The 27450-nt window shown below is 41.8% G+C and overlaps 2 protein-coding genes across 21 annotated transcripts in view; one reads left to right on the top strand and one right to left on the bottom strand.

The window, feature by feature from the left end:
• The window catches only part of ABI1 (abl interactor 1), a 97506-nt gene extending 91086 nt beyond the window's left edge, over positions 1-6420 (top strand). For 12 of the 15 annotated variants that reach the window (XM_036843110.1, XM_036843112.1, XM_036843125.1 and 9 more), the window contains 2 exons: positions 1316-1501; positions 4439-6420. In XM_036843110.1, the coding sequence (XP_036699005.1) occupies positions 1316-1501; positions 4439-4614 (362 nt within the window). In that variant the 3' untranslated portion in view covers positions 4615-6420. The remainder of the gene's footprint in view (positions 1-1315; positions 1502-4438) is intronic. The other 3 variants (XM_036843120.1, XM_036843116.1, XM_036843121.1) reach the window with 3 other exon arrangements.
• Positions 6292-27450, bottom strand: part of PDSS1 (decaprenyl diphosphate synthase subunit 1) — a 46203-nt gene continuing 25044 nt past the window's right edge. The window contains exons 8-12 of one of the 6 annotated variants that reach the window (XR_005018731.1): positions 15614-15694; positions 15397-15510; positions 9585-9665; positions 6941-7059; positions 6762-6849 (exon numbers count right to left, since the gene is read on the bottom strand). Coding sequence is in view for 4 of the 6 variants with exons in the window: in XM_036843129.1 (XP_036699024.1) it covers positions 6709-6849; positions 9585-9665; positions 15397-15510; positions 15614-15694 (417 nt within the window). In the remaining 2 variants the exon portion in view is untranslated. Of the gene's footprint in view, positions 7060-9584; positions 9666-15396; positions 15511-15613; positions 15695-16569; positions 16663-27450 lie in introns of those variants that run through there. The other 5 variants (XM_036843129.1, XM_036843126.1, XM_036843128.1 and 2 more) reach the window with 5 other exon arrangements.

The raw sequence follows: 27450 nt of genomic DNA, 5'->3' as shown, positions 1-27450 counted from the left end.
AAATAGGGTGTAGAAAACTTTAAGACTATATTACAAATAGATGATGACCATTTTCTTTGATCCCATAAATAGCCCTAGAAATTGGCATTTGAATTAGTATGTTGGTATTCTGAATTTCTCCACTGCAGATATTATATAATTCCTCTATCAGTTTATATCAGAGCATTTTCATATGTCTTTAACTTTTAAATAAATTTGTCAAAATCAGAAACTTAAGAATTAGTTGTGCTCCAGCTCTGAATTCCTCAATATTGGGAGCATTTGTTACCTGGTATCATATAGTTCATTGAACACAGTTCTAGCCTGACATTTTCCCGTTTCATTGTTTACACCTTTGATTATTTAAATCACACACATACACATTCCACAACCATCTAGAATTTGAGGTATGAGTCGTTTTTATTGTTTTGCATGATTTGAGTTCCTTTCTTTTTTTGTTTTTAAACATCTTCCTGCAGTACTTTATTTTTAAAATCTTCATTGTGGATGTATTCTTAGAAAATTGGATCTTTAGGATCTAGTCTTTCCCTCATCCCATTCTTAGTTTTAGTAGCAATAATGTAAAAATCTTAGCTTGCTTTCTACATTTAAGAAGTTGATTATCTTAAAAAAAAAAAGTTGATTATGAATACAAACATTTTTGAAAATATTCAGTGAGACTTTTTTACTAGCTTGGAATTATTTAATTTTAAATTTATCTTCCCTTGTTAAAATTTAAATAAAATAATAGAAAAACGTACACATAGAAGCAGATCTATTACCACCAGCCTTTTTTTTTTTTTCCTTCCTCCAAAAAAACAAAAAATAAACACGTATCCACCCACTGGAGACTTATTTCTGTGGAACTAAAGGTAACTAAAAGCCAAAATCAGGGACATGAATGTGCACAATAAATGATTATCAAACCATTAATGTTATTCATAACGTTTACTATAGTCCAAATGACAAATGTGATGTAAGGCTTATTTAAGGAGATATGCTAACTAAAGAGTGACATTTGTTCTGATCTGAGCCTTGGAATAAGGGAACTTCTTTATTCCTGTAGTCTTATAAACAGACAGATTGTCTCCTAACCTCTGCATTCATTAATTTGTAGAACTTCCTAATACCCTTAATTTTTTAGCTCATTTTATTATTGCAAAATTATTCTTAAAAGTAGTAGAAGCTTTAACACACCAAGCTTTTATTTCTAATCACCGCATGTTTTATTATAGTGCATGCTGTATATGAATTAGAGCTTTCTTCAATTCTGTTAACTTTACGAATTTCTGTCTAGTCTGATTTCTGATTCACATTCAGTATCTGCATCTTTTAGTTGCTGACAGCCCGACTCCACCACCCCCTCCTCCACCAGATGACATTCCCATGTTTGACGACTCTCCACCTCCGCCGCCACCGCCACCAGTGGATTATGAAGATGAGGAGGCCGCAGTCGTCCAGTATAACGATCCATATGCAGATGGGGACCCTACTTGGGCCCCCAAAAATTACATCGAGAAAGGTAGGGTGCAGTCATCGTTGAACTGCTGTAAAGGGAAAGAGCTAATTCTAGTATTTTAGAGCCATAAAGAACACCGAGTCCAGCGTTTCTCCACCTTGAGAATAAATAGCTTTACCAGCCGAGATGATTTAGTTCCTGTACATTCCCAATATAAAGTAAGGATTCTTTATTTTCTCTTTATTTTTTTTTTAAATTTTATTTTTATTTATTTATTTTTGGCTGTGTTGGGTCTTCGTTTCTGCGCGAGGACTTTCTCCAGTTGCGGCAAGCGGGGGCCACTCTTCATCGCGGTGCGCGGGCCTCTCACTGTTGTGGCCTCTCCTGCTGCGGAGCACAGGCTCCAGACGCGCAGGCTCAGCAATTGTGGCTCACGGGCCCAGCCGCTCCGCGGCATGTGGGATCTTCCCAGACCAGGGCCCAAACCCGCGTCCCCTGCATTGGCAGGCAAACTCTCAACCACTGTGCCACCAGCGAAGTCCTCTCTTTATTTTTTAATTAGAGTATAGTTGATTTACAATGTGGTGTTAGTTTCAGGTGTACAGCAGAGTGATTTGATAGTTGTATATATTGCAAAATGAAATAGTTTAAACTTGCCAGCCATTCAGTCTTGTCACAACTACTCAACCCCACTGTTGCAGCACAGAAGCCGTTGTGGGCACTTGCCTGGCAGCCCAGTGGTCAGGACTCGGTGCTTTCACTGCTGAGGGCCCCGTTCAGTCCCTGGTTGGGGAACTGAGGTCCCATAAGCCACGCAGTGCGGCCAAAAAAAAAAAAAAAAAAGGAGAAAGCAGTCGTAGACAGCACACAAGTGAACAGGCATGGCTGTGCCCTGGCAAAATTTCACGGACACACAGAGGCACCGGCTTGGATTTGGCCATGGGCACTGCTTGCGGACTCCTGGTCTAAACCAGAGACTTGGTGTCTAGTAGGGTTAGAGTCTGAGCCCTCAGTCGTCACCTTTGTAAATCACAAGATGACTAAAACCTGGTTTAATAGGAGTTCAGTTGAATATGTTAACCCAGCAGTATGACATGACTGTTCCAGAAGTCAGATTCTTAGGGTACATTAGCTGAACTTCAACCTAATATATACAAATCTGATAATACTCATTTATATTAGACCAGTATTGTTTAATTTTGAGTACCATATTTCAGGATCTTGCAAACAAGAATGCCTTCAGAGGAGGATATTCAGGAGGCTGAAATATCTAGAAAGTGCATCTATAAAAAGAAACAGCTGAAAGCACTGTTTCTAAGTTGAGGAAAAGAAGATTTCAGAGGGACTAGACAGCTATTTTCAAATTTTTATCACGTAGATAGATGTAGATAAGAATATTAGATTTCTGTTTCCAAAGAACCCTACGGTAAGTACATACAGAAGGGAGAGTTTAGATCTTTATGTGGAGTTAGGGTCCTGGAGAGTAGAATGGACATTGAATGGTTAAATACTCAGCAGTGAGAGTTATTAAATGAGAGAGTATATGCACTGGGGGAGGGGAAGTTAGGTGGGACTAAGTTTCATTTACAGAGGGGATTTGGAAAATAGAAACAATTAATTTGACACAGTGTTTTTATCAGCTCTTTGTACAAGTAGAACTGAGAACCCGAGGAAATAATATTTTCATTTTGCTGAATGACTTTGAGGGTATCAGGTGTTGTCATGATCAGTTTAAAAGTCATCTATACCACTCAAAATGTGACTCTGAATACAAAGAAAATGTTTATCTCTAGCAGTCACTGGGTTTTCTTGGGTGATTATTTAGCCAAAATACCAGGATAATAATTTAACATTATTTATTCTGTATGTTTTGGTGTTTTTGAAACTGGTATGTTAAGTGAGCTTGTGATCACAATACTGTGATTCCGCTACAGGATTAAAATGGAGAATGGACTTGTTGAGTTTACTTCATATACTGTTTTGTAAAGGGGAAGAAAGATTGCCTGTTTTAGTTAAGAAAATGATGCTGTGGGTCAGTACTTCAAGTCTCTTCCTTATTATAATTCACTGGTTCAGGATAATCATGGGGCAAAGCCACCTTTCTTAAGGGAAAAATAAGTTCCAGAAGATCTTAAATGTCTTAAAAACTCTATTTTAAGAAAAACACTACATGAGGTAAGTTAATGAAAAAAAATTTGTATGACATACTGTTTCACATATACTAGAAAATTACATATTTCAGAATTATGTTGTAAAGACAGAGGAAGGAATAATTAAATTCATAAACCAATAGTTTGGAAAGCTAGTAGTTGTTTGATGCCTTTCCTTTCCACAACACTGTTTGCAAAGGAAGTGGATATTTTGAACTCAGCATAATCACAGAATTGCAAAATGGTTCTCTAAGTCTTAATTAATAAGTCTTTACTCACCTATTTCCCCTTTACAAATAGAAATTCTTGTTGACCTTTAAGGGGGGTGTGTGTGTGTGTGTGTATGTATATGTATATTTAAATCTAGGTATAGCCCCATAAACTACATGAATATTCTCCTGCGATGAGTAGGATGAGATTTACCTCCCAATATATGTATATTTTAAAATTAGATGGTTGTTACCTGGTTTACTGATGGGCTACGCAGCTTTGCTCACTAGTTATTTTGAAAAATGGTGCTTTGCATGTGGTTGGCACTTAGTAGATATTTGAACGAATGAATTGAAACATCTAATAAACCCTAAAATTCAGAGATCTTTCCTAAATAGGTTGGTAGAAACTCTTGACTTCTCTAATCTAGTTAGTTGTCAATTTGGCCCGAAGATCAAGCCTAGTGATTTAGTAGCCATGGTTGGCTACTTGACCTAACCTGGATGTAGAGATTTAAGAATTAAGACTTTTCATTACAATAGTTGTGTTGGCTATACTATTAATTGGCATTACAGTTTAAAATTCAATTAAATGTTGGATATAGTGCACTAACATGATACTTCAACTCTTTTCTCCATAGTTGTGGCAATATATGATTATACAAAAGACAAGGATGATGAGCTATCATTTATGGAGGGTGCAATCATCTATGTAATAAAGAAGAACGATGATGGCTGGTATGAAGGAGTCTGCAATCGAGTGACTGGTCTGTTCCCTGGGAACTACGTTGAATCGATCATGCACTATACTGATTAAATTCTTGCTTTTAAAGTAGGTTCTTATTATCAGTCATACTGTGGGACTATTACGGTTAACAGGATTGTCTTAAAATGTTTTAAAATGTGCCCATATGTTCAGGACATGCTGTTTTATTGGTATAATTGAATGTCTACCTGTAAGCATAAATCTGAGGCAGCTGGTGTATTGCTAAACGGCAATCTATACAAGAGGCTGTCTGTCACTGATAGTGCTTATATCTTACTTACACATTGTTAACTTCATGACCAGCCTAAATATTCTGGGGGTGTGGGGTATAATATTTCACAAATCATGATTCAGATTGTGCCATTACATGTTTCAGTGCAGCATGGTTACTAATGCTCTGTCAGACTAATATTAAAATCAGAAAACTTAAATGCTGGTGCTGGTCATACTTTTTGTTTAGACTCTCTCATTCTTGAAATATACTGTTTGTTTAAAGCATGCATACAAATTTATGTATTGAAATATACTTAACAAAATCCAAGATGCTTCCAATTTGTGTAATATTTACTTGGAGTACTCGTACTTAGGTCTCTGGAAACAAATTGAGTCTCTAAGATCTCCATGTGAAACAAAGACAGTTGGGTTACTTGTAGTCTTGTCATTTGTACTGAAGTTTTTTTAATGAGTGAATTTGCATTATAAATTTTTTCCATTCATAAATACATAAGTGAACCAAAGGTTTTTGTCCTTTCCTTCACTGGTTTGCTTTAAAAAAATAATAAATAAAAGAAAGATACTGATTTATGGCAGAATTATGGTTCTATTTTCTCAATATATTAACTTGGAAAAAAAATTTTAGCCTTATCTCAACCTATCCCAACAGCAGTGGCTGATTTTCATAGAATTTAAAATCTGAGATGGTTATTTACAAATCAGTCTGCTGAATTCCTTTTCTAAAGTAACTTTTTCAAAGCTAAGCAAATGTGTCGCAGTGCACATGCTGTAGGTAAAATTCTTAAGGATTGCTCTATCAATCGGTCCTTTGGTTTTCCAGTGGACTGTGATGATATACTGGTTCAATGAAAGGAAATGGTAATTATCTTTTACATATTTTTTTGGTAGAAGTGGATGCGATTGATTTTTGAATACGCACTATTTACCTGGCACTAGCAACATAAAAAGATTTTAAAAATAACATAATTTGGGAAAAAAGGTGCACCATGTATTAATCATTGAACAGGGATATACCTGACCAACAGATTTGTATTGTCTTTTGACATAACTGAAATGCAACACGTGCACTTTGTGTGTCTCCTCTTAACTTACTTAAGGGAGGGTTAGAGGGATGTTTTCTCTTCTTATCGTGTGTATAATTCTATATTGCCTAGGATATTAAAGTAGAGCACTCAGTTGTGGGTTTCTGTGTATTGAGGATTTGTTTGGATTTCAAATTACAGTTGTTAGTTATGTACTGGGCATTACAGATAACAGCATAGTAAATGGTAAGACTAGTGCAAAACGTTTATTTCTGAAAATTAAAGACCATTATTGTTACCAAATCAATGTGACTGTTGCATACGCATTCTGCCTTTGTTAATTTTAAACATGACTTCAGTATCACTATTTCAGTATCACTATTGATCACTTACCTTCTTCATTTTTTAGAGTGGACTGTTCTCTTAATTTTGTATATAACCTGTTGGCTAAATTTTATGTACAGTCTTTTATAATAAACCATTCTCCTATATGAAATTTTGGATACTGTTAAAATCTAACTAATGTGGATTGAAATGTAGACTTCACAGTTTTATGATCTTTACTCCTATGGTGAAACAAGATAAACCATTTGAATTTTAACATTGATTATTTATTTGTGTAATGGCTTTACATGTGGATATTAACTGTGTAAACAATACCACATATAACCATCAAGTACCACGATTAGAGTTTACAGGACTAGATGGTTTAATTACATTTAAAAAGTTTTCTGAAAAACTTTGCCAATAAAAAAAAGTCCCATTAATAAGGTGGAAATGATTTTTTAAAATAATTTTTTGGTTACCTGCACATTAAGCAAAGTATACTCCACAAAATTCTTTAGGCACAGTCTGGTAAAATAGCTGCCAGAAATAACAGAAAGAGTTGTCATTTATCTCTTGTGAGCACAATTTCCGAAAGTTGTATGAGGGCGTCTCTTTCTGGGGATGGTCGAAGTTTACTGATCTCTCTCACTGCTTCACGGCAGTACCGCTGGGCGAGGTAGGTTGTCTGCTGCACACCATCGCTCTGCGGGACACGGGACAAAATACAACAGAACAGATGCATGTCACCCACTGGGATCAGCTCTTAAATTCCTGCTATATGAATTAAAACATACTTTTGAGATCCGGTCAGTGAAGAGCCGAACTGTGTTTCAAATGTTCTCTCTCCGACTCACAGAGCTTCCTCCACCCACTTCCTTTAGGCCCCTTTCTCAGACTGAAGCACGTTTTTATTCTATTAGCATGCAAGCAGTGAACTCATTAATATCACGTAACCTTCTATTTCCCCCTATTTTTCATTTAAGCATTAGAGTTTTTTAAAAGTTCTACATATATTAAAATCTATGCAGTAAAATTCCAAGTGAAAGTTAACACACATACATGATAAATGAAAGTACAGAAGAGCTTACGATGAAAAGCAACAGTTCCCTTCTTCCAAAGGCACCAGTTTTATCTGTTGGTTTTAACGTTTCAATTCGTAATTTTAGTTATCTATTGCCTTTCTGCTAAGAAAGACAAGGATTTAGCCCACCCATACTGTCTCCTAATTTGACCACTGACTGCTGTCACATCATGTAGCATCGACTTCTGACTTCATCTTACAAGATGAGGATACCAGTGCTCCTTCTCTTTCCTCTGTCTCCACACTAGAGATTTGCATTCCATTCTGTAACCATGGTTTTATGTTGGTTCTTTCTTTCTAAAAGCTAAACACTAATAAAATAATTACATTTACTATTTCCGTTATGTCAAAATGTTCACTGCAGAATCAAGACATGTACTGTGATTTTATTTCCTTCTCCATGGTTCCCTCTGTCATTCAGAACAGAATATTCGTAGCATCATGGTTGAGAGGCCTCTGGTTTTCTGTACCAAGTGACACAAAATATGACTCAAAATATGACACATTTTAGTTTGTTTTGCCTTACTGTACGGGAAGCTCACTTCTGAATATAATTGCGTCCTTCTCTTAGTTATTTAGACTGACTGCTTTGTAGCTCTGCCATACAGCTGCCATCACAGAATGACTTTTCATTGAACTCTGGTTCATTCCACTGGTTTTAGTCCCCATGTCTTTCTCTTTTTGGTGTTTCCACGGTTTTATTGCACATCAGCAAATAACTTACCCAGAATCTGTGTACTGGAAGTCAACTTTTGCGTTGTGTGACAGTGACACTGGCCTTCCTACTTAATGGATGGTTTACTGGATACAGATTCTAGGTTGAAAATGTTTCCTCATCATTTGGACGGCCTTGCTCACTGCCCTCTAGAGTCCAAGGTTCTGTTGCACTCTGAGCCAGTGCTGAACTTTTCCTTTTGTAGGTGACCACCGTTTTTCTGATTTTTGTTTTTTGAGTCTCTTCCTGAAATATTTGTTGCATGATTGTACTGATCCTGTTAAGAGCCTTTCTCATTTTCTTCCACTGCTGTTTTCATTTTGAAGACTTCCTCAATGTCACATTCCAACACTTCTTTGGAGTTAGCTTTTCACATTCATTTAAAATTTCTTAGAGCTCGTTCTTATTCACTGTTTTTTAGAAAATATTATCCTGTTCTTGTTTGATGAATGCAGTATTTTTGAATCCCCCTATTATTTTTCCTGAGTCTGTTTAACTTGGTCTCACTCTTTCATTCAGTGAGCTTTAATCAACTATTTAGCAATCCTACTAAATAAATCCGACTTGTCCATTCGTATTTAGTGAGGGAACAGGGACTAGGAGCCCTGTGGCTGAACAGGGAGCTAGAGTTTACAGGTCTTTGGAACATTCCTGTGGACTTGTTGCCTAAGTGCATTTCTGCCCAGGCTTGCTGGAACTTCAGTGTGTCGTGTAAGAGCCACAGTAATTTCCCTCTTTTCAGTCCCACTTCTCACTTTAGCCGTCAGTAACATCATTATTTCTGAAGCCATGACCACTCCCAGGTATACTGCCTTCTTTATCAGCTCCCGCTGCCCTCACACTGAGTTTTTAATAGTACAGCCAAACTACCCTCTGAAAAGGTGGTAGCCATAGCACGTTATGATTAACCATGTAGAGTTAAGGGGTTTTGCTTTGTGGAAATTTTAAAAATCTGAAAGGTAATTACTTGGAATTCTTTCAAGTATTTGACTAACGACAGATCTCAGACCACGACTGCTTACTAAAAATTGCTCACTCTCTCTCATTCATGAGACCTATTGGCTCCAAACGGCTCATTCGCAAAATACAGTGATCCAAACTGAAAATGTTCAAAAAGATCTGGCTTCCACAGAAAAGTTCTGAGGATATGTGGTGCTATATTTGAAATAAGCTTATAGCCCCTTAAGGTTAAAGTTTAATTTGCTACTTTGGTTCAAAATTTTTTCAAAGGTGCTGTTTCTTTATTCGCACATTTACTGCAGTTATGGAGGATGGATGAGGAAAGCCCAGTTTCCTAGGGCTCGGACAGGAGGGGAGTCTGGTGACGGGAGGGCAGTGAAGCTGCTGTGGTGGCCGCGGGGGAGACTGGCTGCAAACCAACAGGCCTTACCCCTGACTGCACATGGGAACCCCTTCAAGCGTCCCCAAAATGTTAGCGTCCAAGCCCCACCCAAGGCCAATTACATTAGAATGGGAAGACTTCTACAAGAAAAATGCATAACTTTTTCCTTCTCAGTTTTTGCCAAATCAAGAATTGATCAAACTTGGTCTTGTGTCAAAAATTCGTCACGTTATTTGTTTAAAGAACTCTTCTGCCACACTGTACCTGCTGTCGCCTTTCTTCTTTTTGAAATCATCTCACCTGTAATACGTATTGTCTCGCTCTGTCCACATCTCCTGGTGAACTGAACCGTCTCATTATCATAGCATTCATTTCTGGGAACTAACCAGAAAGAAAGAAAATCTATTTAATGCTCTTGGGAGAAATCAAATGTTCAAACACTAGTAGGTAAAAACAGGTAAAAAATCCACAAAAGTGATGAAATGTTTAAATGATGGGGGCGGGGGAGCAGTAAACTAGCGATTAAAAGCAGCAGAGCTAAGAGGACACCCGTATCTGGGTCCAGGGACGAGCTGGTGCACAAGAGGGGCAGCCGCTGACCCATGTCCACTCCAGTGTTCTGTTCTGTCCTTGGTCCAGGGCTGCGTAAGAGAGGAGGAGCAAAAGTTCACCTCTAAAATCTTACTAGCTTCTCTTAGGGATCTCAAGCTTTAGGGGCCTACCGGGCCTCTCCCCCGAGGTTTCTAATTAAGTAGCGGTGGGGCCTGAGCGTGCACTTCTAACATGTTCCCAGATGATGCTGGTCCTGCTGGTCTCTGCTGACAAATTAGAACCACTGGCCTAAGAAGAAGGTGGGCATTCTGCTTTTGGTACGAAACTGAGTGACACCCGAAGGCTACCAAGGTCTCTGAGCAGAGGGCATCACGGGCAGAGCTCCGCGAGGCGGCTCGTGGAGGGGACGAGGGCAGCGCTGCTCGACACCGGCCGGTCCTGGAGTCACGTGACCCTGTGGCATATTTTTAAAAACTCTTCAGTCATTTCTAATATGCAGCCAAGCTTGAGAACCATCGAATTAGAGGAGACAGAGGTGGAAGCAGCAGTCGGGTTACTGCAGTAAATTCTGAAGACCAGTGGTAAGCTGATGGCAGCAAGAGGAAAACAGAAAACAGGTACAAGACGCATTGAAGACAAAATCTATATTCTACAATACTTAGCAGCGAGGTAGGAGAACTGTCACCATGATGAGACTTGGGAAGCCAGGACACCAAATCACTTCACTGTCTAGACTGGAGCTCTGGTCCTGGTGCTGCCACAGCTGAGCTCCTCAGCCCCCTCATCTGTGTTAGGAAGGGGCTGAGCCACCTGATCAGAAATCTCTTAGTTCTACCAGCTTATGGGTCCATGAAATAAGAGGTTAAGAGGGGTCTGGTTCTGGCTGCAGCAGTGCTCACAGCAGCTGCCAGCGCTTCCCTGGCAGTGAGCCCGAGGGATGAAAGCAGTTGTGGTCCTGCAGCCACCGCCTCGGTATTAGTAATCCTAGAAGGAAAAATAGGGCACAGAGAGAAAAGTCTCAACTAGATGATGGCAAATGAGGAATTAAGAATGTTCCTTTCAGAGCAAAGTACGTGTCCAAACAAAGCAGAGGCTGCTAGTAACATCCTTATGAAATTTACAGAGCCAGCAACTGGTTAGTTCTTAAATGAAAACCAGTAATTAGTTTCAGGTACTGGCCTTTTAAGAATAAAAATTGAGGTTTCATAGGAAACAAATCAGGAAAGCTCAAATCAATTTTACTGGTCAAAAGTCAAATCAAGTAGGCATCGGTCTTAGTTTCTTAATACCACATTTCAAAATTGGATTTCTAGAAGGCTGTATATCCTCAAAGCTAATGTGATACTGTCCTGGGCATCTGGTAAAATTACCATTTTTAGGGTAGATGAGCTTTTTCTGCAGCACCAACAACGATGGTAAAATGTGCTGATTGGGTGGTTTCTCTGATTCCTTTTACTATAAAAAGCACTGAGAAAGCAAAATTTGAAAAAAAAAATTTTTTTCTTCATTGAGTGTGACTACATCCTTCCTTTGAAACATGTAGTGTGTGCAATCTTAATGCACAAATATCAATATCAAACTCTTCCCTGAGGCACTCCCCTGTCCCTAAAATGTGTGAGAAGAAATGAGAAATGTTAACAGGCAGGAGGAACACTGGCCTGCCTGCAGATTTGCTGAGAAATAAAGTTCCTGTTGGCCTAGGCTCTGATTTCAAGAGTAGGAAAATCACCTGTGGATGAATCAGAGTCCAACTGTGAAATCTGTCCACAAACTCACGACAAAGGCGATCAGTAAACTGTAGTGAGCTTGTTACTCAAGCAAAACCTGGGTGACTCTAAGGCCCCAACAGTCACAGCAAGCAGAAGCCCGTGCAGCTGGTGCGGGGCTGGTGCTGGTGACAGCAGTGGAAGCACGACTACAGGCTGACATTTAGGTCTGCTGACTGATCACAGAAGGGAGAGACGCAGAAGAAAGGAGAGAGCTTTTAAAGGGTATTTGGGAACTAATGGAATCTCACCAAAAAAAGAAAACACTTGCATTTGGTTTCTGAAGATCTTGAAATCCAACCTCTATTCTTTAAAGGTTTACTTTAACATAAGGTTTTTGTTTTTATAGACAGTATGTGTGCACATATACATGGAAGGACAGTCATCTCTGGGACCTCCCCAGAAATCCAGAAGCTTTTCTTAAATCCCCTGTTGTCAAGAAACCCCTTCAGAGAGAGGTCAAAAATAGTGAATTCCAGACAGAGGGAGTTTCTATCAACAAACTCCAATTTCAAGACAACCCAGCATGCTAAATGAAAGAGGAAAAGTGGTTTCCCAAGGTTGCTTGTCTTGGTCCAGTGAAACCCCAAGTTCATAAGCAGAAAAGTTCAAAGACTAATTTGTCTAATCTGCAAACAAAACTCACCTACCTATGGAGAAAGATGACAGACATCTTGCCACTACTCCACTAAATGGGCAGGTTAAGGACAAATACTGAAGGCCGACACTGAGACTCCTCTGAGTGTCGTCAGTGCCTTTTCAGTGCGGGATCAGCCAGTCCTCTGCTCTGGGCGGCCTCCCAGGGCTCAGGCCCATGGGGCACTTGCGCTGATCCCCACGAGCAGAGGCAGTAACACTGCAGCGTGTGGTGAAACGACACTGGTCTTTGAAGACATGGAGTGTTTAATTGCCTGCTGTGCCGTTTACCAGAGGTTTCATTCTGGCCAAGTTTTGAGCATCACTTTCTTACTTGTAGAAAGCACATAATACCTACCACAGAAAGAAGTTGTGAGATCAGAGTTAACAAACAAAAGAATCCTTTGCAAATTATAAAAACAATGCATTTCCATTAAATGGAGATACTGCACATTCTCATGTTATTTTTGGAACTTGTTTTACCCCAAATCAATTTTAGCTCCAAGATCTTGACAAATTTCTGACCAAGAACCTAATTTTTGACAGTATAATCTGTTGTAGAGCCTAAACTTGATGTTTTAGTTGAGAAGAACTTAGACGTATCTGACCTAACTTTTGGCCCAAGCGCCGTGAGACAGAACAATCAGTCTGCTTAGGAAACAAGTCCTGTCCAGAGCCGCGTCCTGCTCGGCCTTATTTGTGTCCCTTTTCTAAGGCTGCACGATGTGCCTTTTAACTCCTTTTCCTACTGCCTTCTGCACAGACAGGAAAAGCGCTGTCTGGTGAGGGTGAGTGTGTGCCTTGTGATGCTGGGATTTCCCAGTGATACACACAGAACTGTGGTTTGGGACACTGGAAGCTTTTGTCTGTTCCTTTTCCTTGCCTTTTTTTTTAAACCATCATTTTTTAATCTCTTGTACATAACTGACAAGTCAACCTGTAGGAGTGGTCCATTCCCCCGACTTTGCCCCTCCATATCTGAACACAGAACTAGTCATACTCCTTTGTGTAGAGAAAAGCAAATGCATTTCTTTTGAAATGTGTTCGTGGTGAAACACAATCAGAAGAGGCAAACACTCTCAGTCATCTTAAGATTGAAGCAGGACTCAGCCGTTAACTTAGTACCCCGGGGCTCATGACAATTATTTATACCTGTAAAGACCTCCGTCAGCACAGCCCCCAAGGCTTTTTAGTAGATGCAGACTTCTTCAGGGAAAGGTGCCTTCCTCAGGCATCCTGATAACCCCAGGGCTGCAGCAGCTCAGGGCACTCGGCCCAGCTTGTTTTCCTTATTCACACACATGTCCTCACCAGGGCCTGGGGAACAGACTCGCATCTGCAGCTGTGCACACGGCAGCCAGCGCCTCGTCTTCCGAATCTGAGGATGCCTTACATTTACGTGGCTCGTGAATCCTCTGCTTTTTTGTGGGTTAATGGTTAAAAAAAAAAAAAAAATGTCCCTTACTCATGCTTTAATGCACGCAAGGGGATTTGACAGATTTTTGCCAGAACGTGGCACACGTATGAATACTCTTCTTGAGTTCTGGGTGGGCGAGTCAGTCTGTGTGGGAGGAAGGAGCCGCGCCTAGCAGCCCTTGCACTTCTCACCTCTGCCTCAATGTCCTGAGAGGCTGCCCGGAGCCTGGTCACCAGCACCTCCATTCCCTGCCCTCGTTCCTGGGTTGACCGCTGTCCGCTACTGGGCCACCCGAGGTAAGCGGCCCAGCCCCCAAGCATCAGCCTCCTCTGAGGGTCACCCTGTTTACAGCTCTACTAGATAGTGACTAAAAGATGACCTCTCCTTTCTTGCACCAGCAACTGATCGAAAGCAAGGTTTCTGTAATATCAAAATGGAATCATCGAGGTCTACGGAAGACATGATTTATCTTTGTAAATTTTGAGAAAGAATAGAGACAAAATCTTCAGAAGACTAAAAGTTACAAAATTTTAGATCAAAGAGCTAATTTCTGATTTCATGGCATGGCGATGACCATTTTACTGCTTTGCTCAATTACAAATTAAATACTACGAAGATGAAAATCTATTAAAAAGCTGTCCAAATACCAGCTAATGCCCTACTTCTTTCAAAGAGCGTCTGGCACCGCCAGAAGCAGCGTGGCCAGGGGCCAAAGCAGGCTCTGGAAACGTCTGCCTTGCAAGTCACCGCAGCATCTCTGAAGCTTCTCCTCAGCTTTTCATCCATATTAAGGAGAATATGAAGGTAGCTTAACTTACTTTCTTAATTGACAGCCCCTCAACCTGGAGAAAGGAGGAATTATGTGGTTCTAGTGCATTCCACTGACTTCTCGACATTTTTGAGGCAATGGCTGAGGCTCTCAGAGAGCAGCAAACAGTTCCATTAAACTTCTAGAACTGGAGAATTTCTCATGCTTGGAGGCCTTCCTGTGCCTGTTTAAGGGGCTCTGAGGCACAGCCAAAGTCCAGCCCTGTCATCAAGATGTAGACACCATCTGCCTTGTCAGTGCCCAGAACACACGGAAAGAGTCACAGTGCTTCCTTACATGCACACAGTGCTTAAGTTACATAGTATCTGCATGAACAGCATCTCAGTTAATCCTCACAATGACCTTGGGAGGAAGGCTGTCATCTTCTCAATGTTACAGATAAGGAAACGGACAGAGTTTAGACGTGGAATGACTGGCCTGGATACCTCAGTCCTGGAACTAGGATCAAATCTAGAGCTGTGGTCTCTTAGAAATGCTTTCCATCTCCTCCTCATCTAACCTTCCCATCAGCCATGCCTGGCAGGTCCTGTTCCTGCAGGGCTTCTCAGCAATGTGTCCAAGGGAGTTCACAAAACCTACCTGCTGGGACTTCCCTGGTGGCACAGTGGTTAAGAATCCGCCTGCCAATGCAGGGGACACGGGTTCGAGCCCTGGTCCGGGAAGATCCCACATGCCACGGAGCTACTGAGCCCGTGTGCCACAACTACTGAGCCCGTGTGCCACAACTACTGAGCCTGTGTGCCACAACTACTGTAGCCCACGCGCCTAGAGCCCGTGCTTCACAACGAGAAGCCACCGCAATGAGAAGCCCCCACACTGCAACAAAGAGTAGCCCCCTCGCCGCAACTAGAGAAAGCCTGCGTGCAGCAACGAAAACCCAATGCAGCCCCAAAAAAATCCCAAAACACCTACCTGCTGACAAGCAAATAAGACAGGACCAGTGGCTAACCCGAGCTTCAGGTCGGCCGAGGTCGGCTTGCCCATCCGGTCAGAACACGAGGTGAAGTCCAGGACGTCATCTATTAGCTGGAAAGGGAGAAAGGGCTGTCACAAGCACCACCATCCCAGTGTCCCCGCCACCCTGCCCGCTGAACCAACAGGCCGCACTCTTACAAAGCAGCGGACCAACCTGAAAAGCGAGTCCCACGTTTTTTCCGTATTGATAGGCAATTTCATGCACCACTGGGTCAGGGCATCCCAGGACAGAGACCTGAAACAGAGGATCCTGAGATAGGCTGCTGGCAGGGCGGCAGCCCCTGAGGGGGAGTCATGCCTCCTTCCTCTTAGAAAAAAGGCAGTGAGGCTACTAGATTATGTGCAGTCAGGAGAGACTGCTATCAGGAGAGCAAACACGTACAAAGTACCTGTGTTTCAAACGTCTGTAATAAAAGGATTTCAGCCTCAGATTGTTTTCTTAAACTTTAAGAAAACTCTCCTTTTCCCCCTTCTTTCACAGGATAAGCCATCTTTCCCACCGCTTAGAAAAAACCAAGTTACAACTAGACCAGTTGTGCTGGTCAGCCTTTTTGACATGCAAATGAAACAGACTCTAGTATTTGAAATGCTGGCTTCCAGCACTCAGCAAACCTGGCCCAACTGTTGGCATTATTTTTATTTTTCTACCGACTTACCCTTAATTTTAGGGATAGATATCTAATCTGATCTAATTGTACACAGGATGTTGCCATGTTTATTTCCCCATTTGTAGTCCTTTCTTATAATAATTTTTGGTGATTTCACTTAATTCTGGAATGCTGTTATTTCTTGATGTGTCTGTAATAGCCTCAAGTCTCATGCCCCTGTTCCTACTGTTTCCATATTTCTCTCACAAGAAGTCATGTAACTGTATAAAAGCCTTTTTTTCCCCCTTTCCAGTGGGGGAGAAATAGGACTTCTAAGTCTTCTGTAAAACTCCAAAAAACCCAGCTGGCACTGGCCACTCAGTGCATTTCCCGCTGCTCTGCTAAGCATGCAAAGCAGGCCCGGCCACACTTCAGAGAACAGAGATGGTAAAAACCAAAACTGGGTGGGGGGGAGGAGGAGGGGAGGGACACTCCCTACTGGAGAGGGAAGGTCCGTACTGACCCCCGAGAGAGCCGGACGGTGCTCTTCTGGCCCGCAGAGTCACCACGTGACCTTCGTGTGTCACTGAGTCTTTCTGCGCTTCAGTTTCCTCATCTGTGAAACGCAGGCTCTTAAGTGCCTACCGCAGAGGGCTGCTGTGAGGAATACACGTGATGCTACCTGTAAGCCCTCAGCACAGCGCCGGGCAGCTAGTTATAACTGCGTACGTTTGCTGTGCCTGTGAACAGTCCTCCTCCTCCCCCTCCACTGGATGCGGAAACAGGAGCCTGGAGAGTGTCCAGGCACCGCTGCTGCGGCCAGAGCACATCACCTGCTCGGCCCTGAGAAGGTTTCCGATGACTGGATGAAGTCAGTATATATATATACACTGTATAATGTTTGGCCACACAGCCTCGATAAAAACGCACACATCATAAAAGGCCAGGCGGCCACTTACTTGAGTGAATAATAAACTCAACTGCTTTCAATAGCAAAGACCTTACCACCGGCAGGCACTGACCCAGAGGCTGTAGGGAGGGATCTATGAGACCACCCAGGAGACAGTGCAGAAATTTTGAAAGAAGAAATGCATCAACTTGTCTGAGAGAATGAGTGTATGACAAGGCTTGGGCAGCCTGGGATACGCTAAGCTCAGAACACAATGATACCCCCTTCCAGGCAGAAATAACTCATAAAGCAATTCTGTACACAGGGTGATGCTGTTTCCTCAACACAAAGCAGCACAGAAATACAAACTTCCTTCCTGAGAAGTCAAAGATTTTTAAAAACTCCATTCTATTTCTAAACTCAAAGAATTAAAATGTATGGAGTACATATGATGAGCACTTTACATTATCTTAGTTAAATTTCACAACATCCCATAAATATTTCTTCTGCGGTTGACGACACAGTAAAAGCTAACAATCACTGAGCACGCTCTATGGGCCGGCGCTGTTCTGATTTCTCACATCTTAACTCACTGAGGAGGCAGCTGCTGAGACACAGAGGGGACCAGACGCTGCAGGACAAGGAGACGGCGGAGTCAGGACTGGGCCCAGGGGGCCTCCTCCAGAGACCCTTCTTAGCCACTCGGCTACACTGCTTCTAATGGGCCTCGAAGCCAAGGCTCAGAGAGGCCAAGTCACGTGGCCCAGGACGCATAAAGCCGCGAGGCCTGCCTGCACTGCCCGCTGCAGCCCACAGGCGCCGGCGCGGAGGCCCACAGGCGCCGGCGCGGAGGCCCACAGGGGCCGGCGCGGAGGCCCACAGGCGCCGGCGCGGAGGCCCAGAGGCGCCGGCGCGGAGGCCCACAGGGGCCGACGCGGAGGCCCACAGGCGCCGGCACGGAAGCCCACAGGGGCCGACACGGAAGCCCACAGGCGCCGGCACGGAAGCCCACAGGCGCCTCAGCGGGCAGCTCCCGGCCCCCAGGCTGGGAAGGGACACTTCTGCTCGACGTCCAGCAGTGCAGAGCAAAGAGCACCCCTCACCCCTGCAGAGGCCTGCTCCCCCGACCCAGGTGAGGACTGTCTGCATCCGTCCTACCCAACCAGGAAAGGCAGAAGCAGTGCAACCCCCAAAAGGGAAAAGAGGTGTGCTGATGGAAATGAAGGCTTCTGTCCTCGGCATCACAGAGGTGCCTCACATCTTTCTGGAGGAGGGTGGAGAACAAAGAGTGATTCGGTAAAAGAAAGCGGAGCTCAGCTAACTGTTCTGCTTGAAGCAGGCCCACAGCCAGGCCACGCGGTGCACACGTGCGTCTTTTGGGGGAAGGTCCACACCTTTCAGGAGACTCTCCTACGCCTTGCCTCAAAAAGGTCAGAAAGTCCTGTTTACACTGGCAGGGGCACAGCACTTGACATTTATCAAGCATCTCTATCTTTAAAGGGTGTGTTTACACCACTGTAAGAGTTAATATACGTACTGTGGTATTATTTATCAAAAATAATGGAGGGACTTCCCTGGTGGCGCAGTAGTTAAGAATCCGCCACCAATGCAGGGGACGTGGGTTTGATCCCTGGTCCAGAAAGATCCCACATGCCTCAGAGCAACTAAGCCTGTGCGCCATAACCACTGAGCCTGTGCTCTAGAGCCCGTGAGCCACAACTACTGAGCCCACGTACCACAACTACTGAGCCTGTGCTCTAGAGCCCACGAGCCACAACTACTGAAGACCGTGCGCCTAGAGCCCGTGCTCCGCAACGAGAAGCCACCGCAATGAGAAGCCCGCGCACTGCAATGAAGAGTAGCCCCCGCTCGCTGCAACTAGAAAAAGCCTGCGCGCAGCAACGAAGACCCAACGCAGCCAAAATAAATAAACTTAAAAAATAATAATAATAAATAAATAAAAATAATGGAGATTATTGGAGCTCCACCATTACATAAAAAATATCAAAACAGGTTGTTGTCAGAAACCAACGGAAAATATTGTGAGAAAACATTTTTAACATAGTTATCACAGATAATGGGCTAATATTCTTAATATATAAAGAGTTCTTTAAAACTGAGAGGGAAAAAAGACCAACCACCCATTAGAAAAATGGGCAAAAGACATGAGTAGACAATTCACAAAAATTAAAGACATAAAAACGGCCCTTAAGCATCTTAACAGGAGTTCTACTTCACTCAAAAGGAGAGATGTAAATTAAAACCCCGCTGTAATACCATTTCTCATCTATCAGACGGTCAAATATTAAAGTCTGAGGCCACGTTCAGTTAGTGTGGCTGTAGGGAAACAGGCAAGACCCACCCCTAAACTGCTGGTGGAAACGCATACGCACAGTCCTCATGGAGGGACGTTTGATAGAGTCTAACAAAACCACATACACCGTTACTTTAAAACAGAGCCCAAAGGCACACCTCTAACAACACAAAAATACATCTGCACAAGCTTAGTCACTGCAGTGTTATTTGTAGTTATAACATATCAGAAATCGGGACATCCGTATATAGGAGTGCTGAGTAAACCATGCCATGCCCACACGGTGGGATACGATGCAGCTGTTTAAAAAGAGGAAGAGTCTACAAATCGGCATGGACTGACACCCATTGTATATTGTTAACTGCAGAAATCAAGTGCAAGAGCAACACAGAAAGCAGTAGAGTATAATACTGATTTTTGTTGTAAGAAAAAAGGGGAAATAACATACATGTATGTGCTCATTTGTGTAAAAAGAAACACAGGAAGGAGGAAGCAGACACTACAGAGACTGGTGACTTACAGGGTGGGTGGAAAGGATCGGGTAGGGCCAGGGTGAAAGGGATGAGCAGGCAGTCACCTCTTGTACACTTGACTTCCGGAGCCACGTTAATGCTTCACACGCTAGAAACAACGATCACCTCGAAACCAAAGCACAAAATCAGTCAGAATGGAAGGGAATCCCTAAAATGGAATAAAAAGGAACCGAACTATATTTCAAATAGTAAAACCACTGCACTGAGACAGGGAGAAAGGTCAATTTTGAACACAGAACTTCGACAATGTTATCCTCAGGCTAAAGACAAAAGGAACTGTAAATACTGAACTATTAGGTTTTTCACAGAGATATGAGCCATCAATTTTTAACCCCCTGTGGTATATTCTAGGACTGAGCAAATAAATATGTTGTGGAGAATGGGGTCCACGTTTCTTACTTTTGGGGAAGGAAGCTACAAACATGGGAAGACAGAATGTTGGTATAAATCATGAAACCTATAGTACGATAACAGTATGGTACCTCAGGGGTTTGAATAAACACAGATGGATAGAGAAAGACCCAGCTATACACATATCCACATACAGAGATTATACACACACAAATTCCCTGGCTCTGTCCACCGGGAGAGCCTAGGAGCGATGATACCCAGTGCCCAGGCCTTGGTTTCTAAATACCATTCTCCACCAAAAGGAACCAGCGCCCCTTGGAGAAATGATGGATCCCAGCACTGGGGAGGACAAGACGAGCTTGGAACATCTCCTGCCAGAAATTAAGGAAGTACTGAAAGAATGACACGGACAGATTAAAAGGACACAGGAGTCAGGTTAAAGGGCCTTTCCCATTGGCCAAATATGGGACAACTGAGCATTAAAATAACAGTAATGGTTATAATCCATAGACTAAAATAGAACCCAAGAGTCCATATAGATAAGCTCTTCCTTAGAATAAAACACCAAGTCTACTGTAGAAGTGATGTGCAGAAGAAATGATGGAATTAAACCGTCATTTGGCAACTGTTTCAGGAAAGAATCACAAATAGATGTTAAAACCACAGTCAGAATTTGATATGAAACAGAACCATTTACATAATCTCAAAATACCTCCCCCAAATAGGGAAAAACAGTAAACTTAAATGGAAGAACCTGGTAGACATGACCTTGATCAAGTGATCAAAATGAAAATACCGGTAACAGGACAAAGGGACATGGTGCACCCGGCCTCCGCATGTGATGACCTGAAGGGACAGCACTGCTTCTGTTGTGTGCCTGCCCCAAATTCACAACCTTGGACCCCATCTTGAGAAATACCACACAAACCCAACCTGAAGGGCTCAACAACATAACTGGTCTGTACTCTTCAAGATATCAAAGTGATATAAGGACAAAGAAAGACTGAGAAACTGTTCCAGATTAGAAGAGACTAAAGATTCAGGACAGAGGGAGGAGCAAGATGGCGGAGCAGGAAGATGTGGAGCTCACCTCCCCCCACAAACACATAAAAATACACTGACATGTGGAACAATTCTCACAGAAAACCAACTGCAAACTGGCAGAAGATTTCATATACAACCAAAGCTACAAAAAAAGATCTCTACGTAACTGCATAGGCCGGAAAAAAAAAGGCATCAGGATGAAACTGGTGCCCCTGGGAGAGATGGTGAAGGAGGAGAGGTCCACAAAGGCAGGCCCTCACCCTGGGGCGCCCCCCGTCTGCCGGGAGGTCCACTGGGACAGAGAGAGGGGCTGGGGGGGCCTGGACTCTGCTCGTGAGGAGTGCATGTGTGCAGGCTTACGAGCAATCACAGCCAAAACGGGCACTGCCACCTGCCACCTCACCGCACTCCCCAGTCCAAAACACACGCCAGACGGGGCTACTAGCATAAACAGCAGCTAGGCACTGACTCTCAGGAGGACAGGGGTGGACGGGCCCTGGAAGAGGACTTGGTCTAGTTGCATGGAGACAGCCGGGAGGGCCTGGTGTGTGGTCCAGGCCGAACCTCAGAGCCCACTGTCTGCATGCACATAGCGGGGGTGGGTCCGTCAGTGGTGGACTTGGTATGCAGACTTAGTGCACACACTGGGTGATGCCACAGAAATGCTCGTCTTGGGCGGACAGCCCCTGGGGAGGAGTATGCAGCAATTCGTTCCCCAGCAGCTATGCTCTGTTTTGCCCGCCCCACACCGCAGCTTGGAGCCGGTTCTGGGGCCGAAAGGTCCTGGGAGAGGCAGTCCAAGTCCCAGGCAGCAGCACAGCCACCTGCAGCCACAATGCCCCAGCCCTTAGCACCAGCCCACTCCACACCACAGCCTAGCACTAGGTCTGGGAAAAACATAACAGAGAAAGGGACATGACCTTGGGCTGCTTCTGGGCAGAGCTGCAGATGCCTGCACTGGTGGCGCATAGTTTCATGGTGGCCACATGGGCCTCACTTGCTTCAGCACTCACCTCCTTTGGAACAGAGCATGCTCTCAAGGGCAACAGAGCCTTATTGAACCCAACCCTTAGGGCACCTACTCCAACACCTGGGGAGCAGACCCTGCCCCTGACAGGGCTGTGACAGCCACAGAGCAAAGAGGAGGCCCTGCCCAACTTCCAGTGCAGGCTCTGGTCACCACAACACCAATCACACCCCTTATCAAGGGGATAATAGCCAGCACACTCTGAGGAAAGACATGGCTGGCATCCACACCAAAAACAGGCCTCACACCAAAAATACTGGACTCACAGTCTACATAGGGACACTACCACATAAAAGCACCCCTTGAAGACCACAGTAGAAAACTGATTCTCCTAAATTCGAAGAAACAGAGAAAGTTAAGTAAAACTGGAAAAGCAGAGGAATTACTCCCAAAAGAACAAGAGAAATACCCTGAAAAAACAACCAATAAAACAGAGCTCACCAGTCTACTAGACCCTGAGTTCAAAAAGGAGGTAATAAAAATGCTAAAGGAGTTAAGAAAAACTATTGAAAGAAATGCAGATCACTGTAACAAGGAACTAGAAACTGTAAAGAGGGACCAATCAAAATTAGACACATCATTTATCAAGATAAAAAACAATCTAGAAGCAGACTAAATGACGCAGAACAAATATGTGATCTGGAAGATAGAATAATGGATATCACCCAATCAGAACAGCACAAAGAAAGACAAATGAAAAAAAATGAAAGCAACATACGAGACCTATGGGATAATATAAAGCGTGCCAACCTATGCATAATAGGGGTTCCCAAAGAAGAGAGAGAGAAGGGGACCAAAAATGCATTTCAAAAAATTATGGCTGAAAACTTCCCAAACCTAAAGAAGGAAATAGATAGCCACGTACAGGAAACACAAATAATCCCAAACAAGATGAACCCAAACAGACCTACAACAAAACATATAACAATTAAAATGGCAAAAGTTAAAGATAAAGAGAGAATTCTAAAGGCAGCAAGAGAAAAACAGAGTCAGTTACAAGGGAACCCCCATATAAGGCTATCAGCTGATTTCTCTGCAGAATCTTTGCAGGCCAGAAGGGAGTGACATGATATATTCAAAGTCCTGAGAGGGAAAACCCACAATCTAGGGTACTTTAATCAGCAAGATTATCACTTAGAATAGAAGGAGAGAGAATGAGTTTTTCAGACAAGCAAAAACTAAAAGAGCTCATCAATACTAAACCTACCCTAAAAGAAATATTGAAAAGCCTTCTCTAAATAGAAAAGAAGAATCTATAGGAAAGAGAAAAACATAATAGGAAAGGCAAATATATAAAAGGACTGAAGATCACTTAAATAAGACAGCACATAGATTAAGAAACAATCAAAAAATTTTGTAAAAATGATTATAACTACAATTAACAGCAAAACGATGAACATGAAGATGTAAAATAGGACATCAAAATCACAAAATGTGGGGGACAGGAGTAAAAAAATGTAGATCTTTCAGAATGTATTTGAACCTATCAGTCTAAAGTTAAGTAGATATTGCTATGAGTCTACATACTTGAACACCAGGGTAACCACAAATCAAAAACATACAACAGATTCACAAAAACCAAAAAAGAAAGGAACTCAAGCATAATACAAAAGAAAACCATGAAACCACAAAAGGAAAAACAAAAAGAAGAAATTATCAAACAAGAACTACAAAATCAACTGGAAAACAAGGTTTAAAATGGTAATAAATACATACTTGTCAATAATTACTTTAAATGTCAATGGACTAAATGCTCCAATCAAGACACAGAATGGCAGAATGGATTTAAAAAAACCCAAAAACCTACAATATACTGCCTACAAGAGACTCACTTCAGGGCGAAAGACACACAGATTCAAAATGAGGGGATGAAAAAAGACATTTCATACAAATGGGAAGGACAAGAAAGAAGGCATAGCAATATTCAAATTAAACAAAACAGGCTTTAAAACAAAGTGCATAAAGAAAGACAAAGAAGGACATTATATAATGATAAAGGGATCAATACAAGAGGATATTACAGTTGCTAACATATATCCACCCTATATAAGAGCACCTAAATACATAAAACAAACACTAACAGACATAAAGGGAGAAATCGACAGGAATACAATAATAGTAGGAGACTTTAACATCCCAATGACATCAATGGACAGATCTTCCAGACAGAAAATCAATGAGGCAACAGAGGTCCTAAATCACACAATAGACCAGTTGAATTTAATTGATATCTACAGGACACTGCATCTAAAAAAACCCAGAATACACATTCTTCTCAAGCATGCATGGAACATTCTCTAGGAACAGACCACATACTAGGACACAAGATAAGCCTCAACAAACTTAAGAGGACAGAAATTATTTCAAGCATCTTTTCTGGCCACAACATTATGAAACTAGAAATCAACCACAGAAAGAAAAAGGGGGGAAAAAATGAACACATGGAGACTAAACAACATGCTACTGAAAAACCAATGGGCCAATGACGAAATCAAAGAGGAAATCGGAAAATACCTCAAGACAAACAAAAATGAAAACACAACCTTACAAAAATCTACAGGATGCAACAAAAGCAGTTCTTAGAGGGAAGTTCATAATGATACAGGCCTTCCTCAAGAAATAAGAAAAATCTCAACCTAAACTACCACCTAAAATAATTAGAAAAAGAACAAACAAACTCCAAAGTCAGCAGAAGAAAAGAAATATAAAGATCAGAGAAAAAAAAATAAAATAGAGATTAAAATATCAATAGGAACTTCCCTGGTGGCGCAGTGGTTAAGAATCCACCTACCAATGCAGGGGACATGGGTTCGGGCCCTGGTCTTGGAAGATCCCACATGCTACGAAGCAACTAAGCCTGTGCTCCAGAACTACTGAGCCTGCGCTCTAGAGCCCGCAAGGCACAACTACTGAGCCTGCATGCCACAACTATTGAAGCCCGTGTGCCTAGAGTCCGTGCTCCGCAACAAGTGAAGCCACCATAATGAAAAGTCCATGCACCGCAATGAAGAGTAGCCACCGCTCGCCACAACTAGAGAAAGCCCGCAGAGCAACGAAGACCCAATGCAGCCAAAAATAAATAAATAAATAAATTTATTTTTTAAAAATATCAATAAAACCATGAGCTGGTTTTATGAAAGATAAACAATATCAAGAAGCCTCTAGCCAGGAACCACCAAGAAGAAAAAAGAGGACCCAAATAAACAAAATAAGAAATGAAAGAAGAGAAGTAATAACCGATATCACAGAAATACTAAAAATCATAAGAAAATACTATGAACAGTTATGCCAACAAATTGGACAACCCAGAAGAAATAGACAAGTTTCTAGAAGCATACAGCCTGCCAAAACTAAGTCAAGACGAAACAGATAATTTGAACAGTCCAATCACTAGAAGTGAAATAGAATCTGTAGTAAAAAAAAAACTCCCTGCAAACAAAAGTCAAGAACTGGATTGCTTCACTGAGGAATTCGACCAAACATACAAAGAAGAACTTACACCTATCCTTCTCAAACTATTCCAAAATACTAAAGAGAAGGGAACACTCCCAAAGTCATTCTATGAAGCCACCATCACCCTTACACCAAAACCAGGCAAAGACACAATAAAAAAAGAAAATTATAGACCAATACCTTTGATGAATATAGATGCAAAAATCCTCAACAAATATTAGCAAACCAAATCCAATAATACATAAAAAAGATTATATACCACGATCAAGTTGGATTCATTCCAGGGTTGCAAGGATGGTTCAACACATGCAAATCAATCAATGTGATACATCACATTAACAAAAGGAAAGACAAAAACCACATGATCACCTCAATAAATGCAGAAAAAACATTTGATAAAACTCAACATCCATTTATGATTAAAAACTCTCACCAACTGGATATAGAGGAAACATATCTAAACATAATGAAAGCCATTTACATCAAACCCACAGCCAACATAATGCTCAATGGTGAAAAGCTGCAAGCCTTCCCACTAAATTCAGGAACTTGACAAGGATGCCCACTCTCACCACTTCTTTTCAACATAGTATTGGAAGTCCTAGCCACAGCAATCAGGCAAGAAAAAAAAAAAAAAGGTATCCAAATTGGAAGAGAAGAGGTAAAACTGTCTCTATTTGCAGATGACATGATACTCTATATAGAGAATGCTAAAGACTCTACATAAAAACTATTAGAACTAATAAATGAATTCAGCATGGTAGCAGGATACAAGATTAATAAAAAGAAATCTGTTGCATTTCTTTACACTAACAATGAAATATCAGAAAAAGTAAAAAAAACAAAACAAAACAGAACAAAACAAAAGAAAAACTCATTTAAAATCACATCAAAAAGAAAAAAAAAAAAAAACCCAAAACCAACTTAGGAATAAACTTAACCAAGGAGGTGAAAAATCAATATGTTGAAAACTATAAAACATTGACAAAGGAAACTGAAGATGATTCAAAGAAATGGAAACATATCCCAGTCTCGCATTGAAAAAATTAATATTGTTAAAATGGCCATACTACCCAAAGCAATCTACAAATATAATATAATCCCTATCAAAATACCCATGACATTTTTCACAGAACTGGAACAACTAATCCTAAGATTTACATGGAACCACAAAAGACCCAGAACTGCCAAAGCAATCCTGAGGAAAAAGAACAAAGCTGGAGGCATAACCCTTCCAGACTTCTGACAATACTACTACAAAGCTACAGTAGCAAAGCAACATGGTATTGGCACAAAAACAGATAGATCAATGGAACAGGATAGAGAACCCAGAAATAAACGCACACACCTATGGTCAGTTGATCTACAACAAAGGAAGCAAGAATATACAATGGAGAAAAGATAGTCTCTTCAACAAATGGTGATGAGAAAGCTGGACAGCTACATGTATATCAATGAAATTAGAACACTCCCTCACACCATATACAAAAATAAACTCAAAATAGTTTAAAGACCTAAATATAAGACATGACACCATAAAACTCCTAGAACATAGGCAAAAAATTCTTAGACATAAATCACAGCAATATTTTCTTAGATGAGTCTCCCAAGGCAAAAGAAATAAAAGCAAAAGTAAACAAATGAGACTTAATCAAACTTAACAGTTTTTGCACAGTACTGTAAGGGAAATCATCAACAAAAAGAAAAGAGAACCTATGGACTGTAAGAAAATATCTGCAAATGATGTGACCATTAAGGGGTTAATATCCAAAATATACAAAGAGCTCATACAA

This window comes from Balaenoptera musculus, chromosome 2 (assembly GCF_009873245.2).
Source record: "Balaenoptera musculus isolate JJ_BM4_2016_0621 chromosome 2, mBalMus1.pri.v3, whole genome shotgun sequence".
Classification (NCBI taxonomy): Eukaryota; Metazoa; Chordata; class Mammalia; order Artiodactyla; family Balaenopteridae; genus Balaenoptera; species Balaenoptera musculus.
The sequence above is the reverse complement of the archived record's forward strand: the minus strand, read 5'-3'. Positions and strand labels throughout refer to the sequence as shown.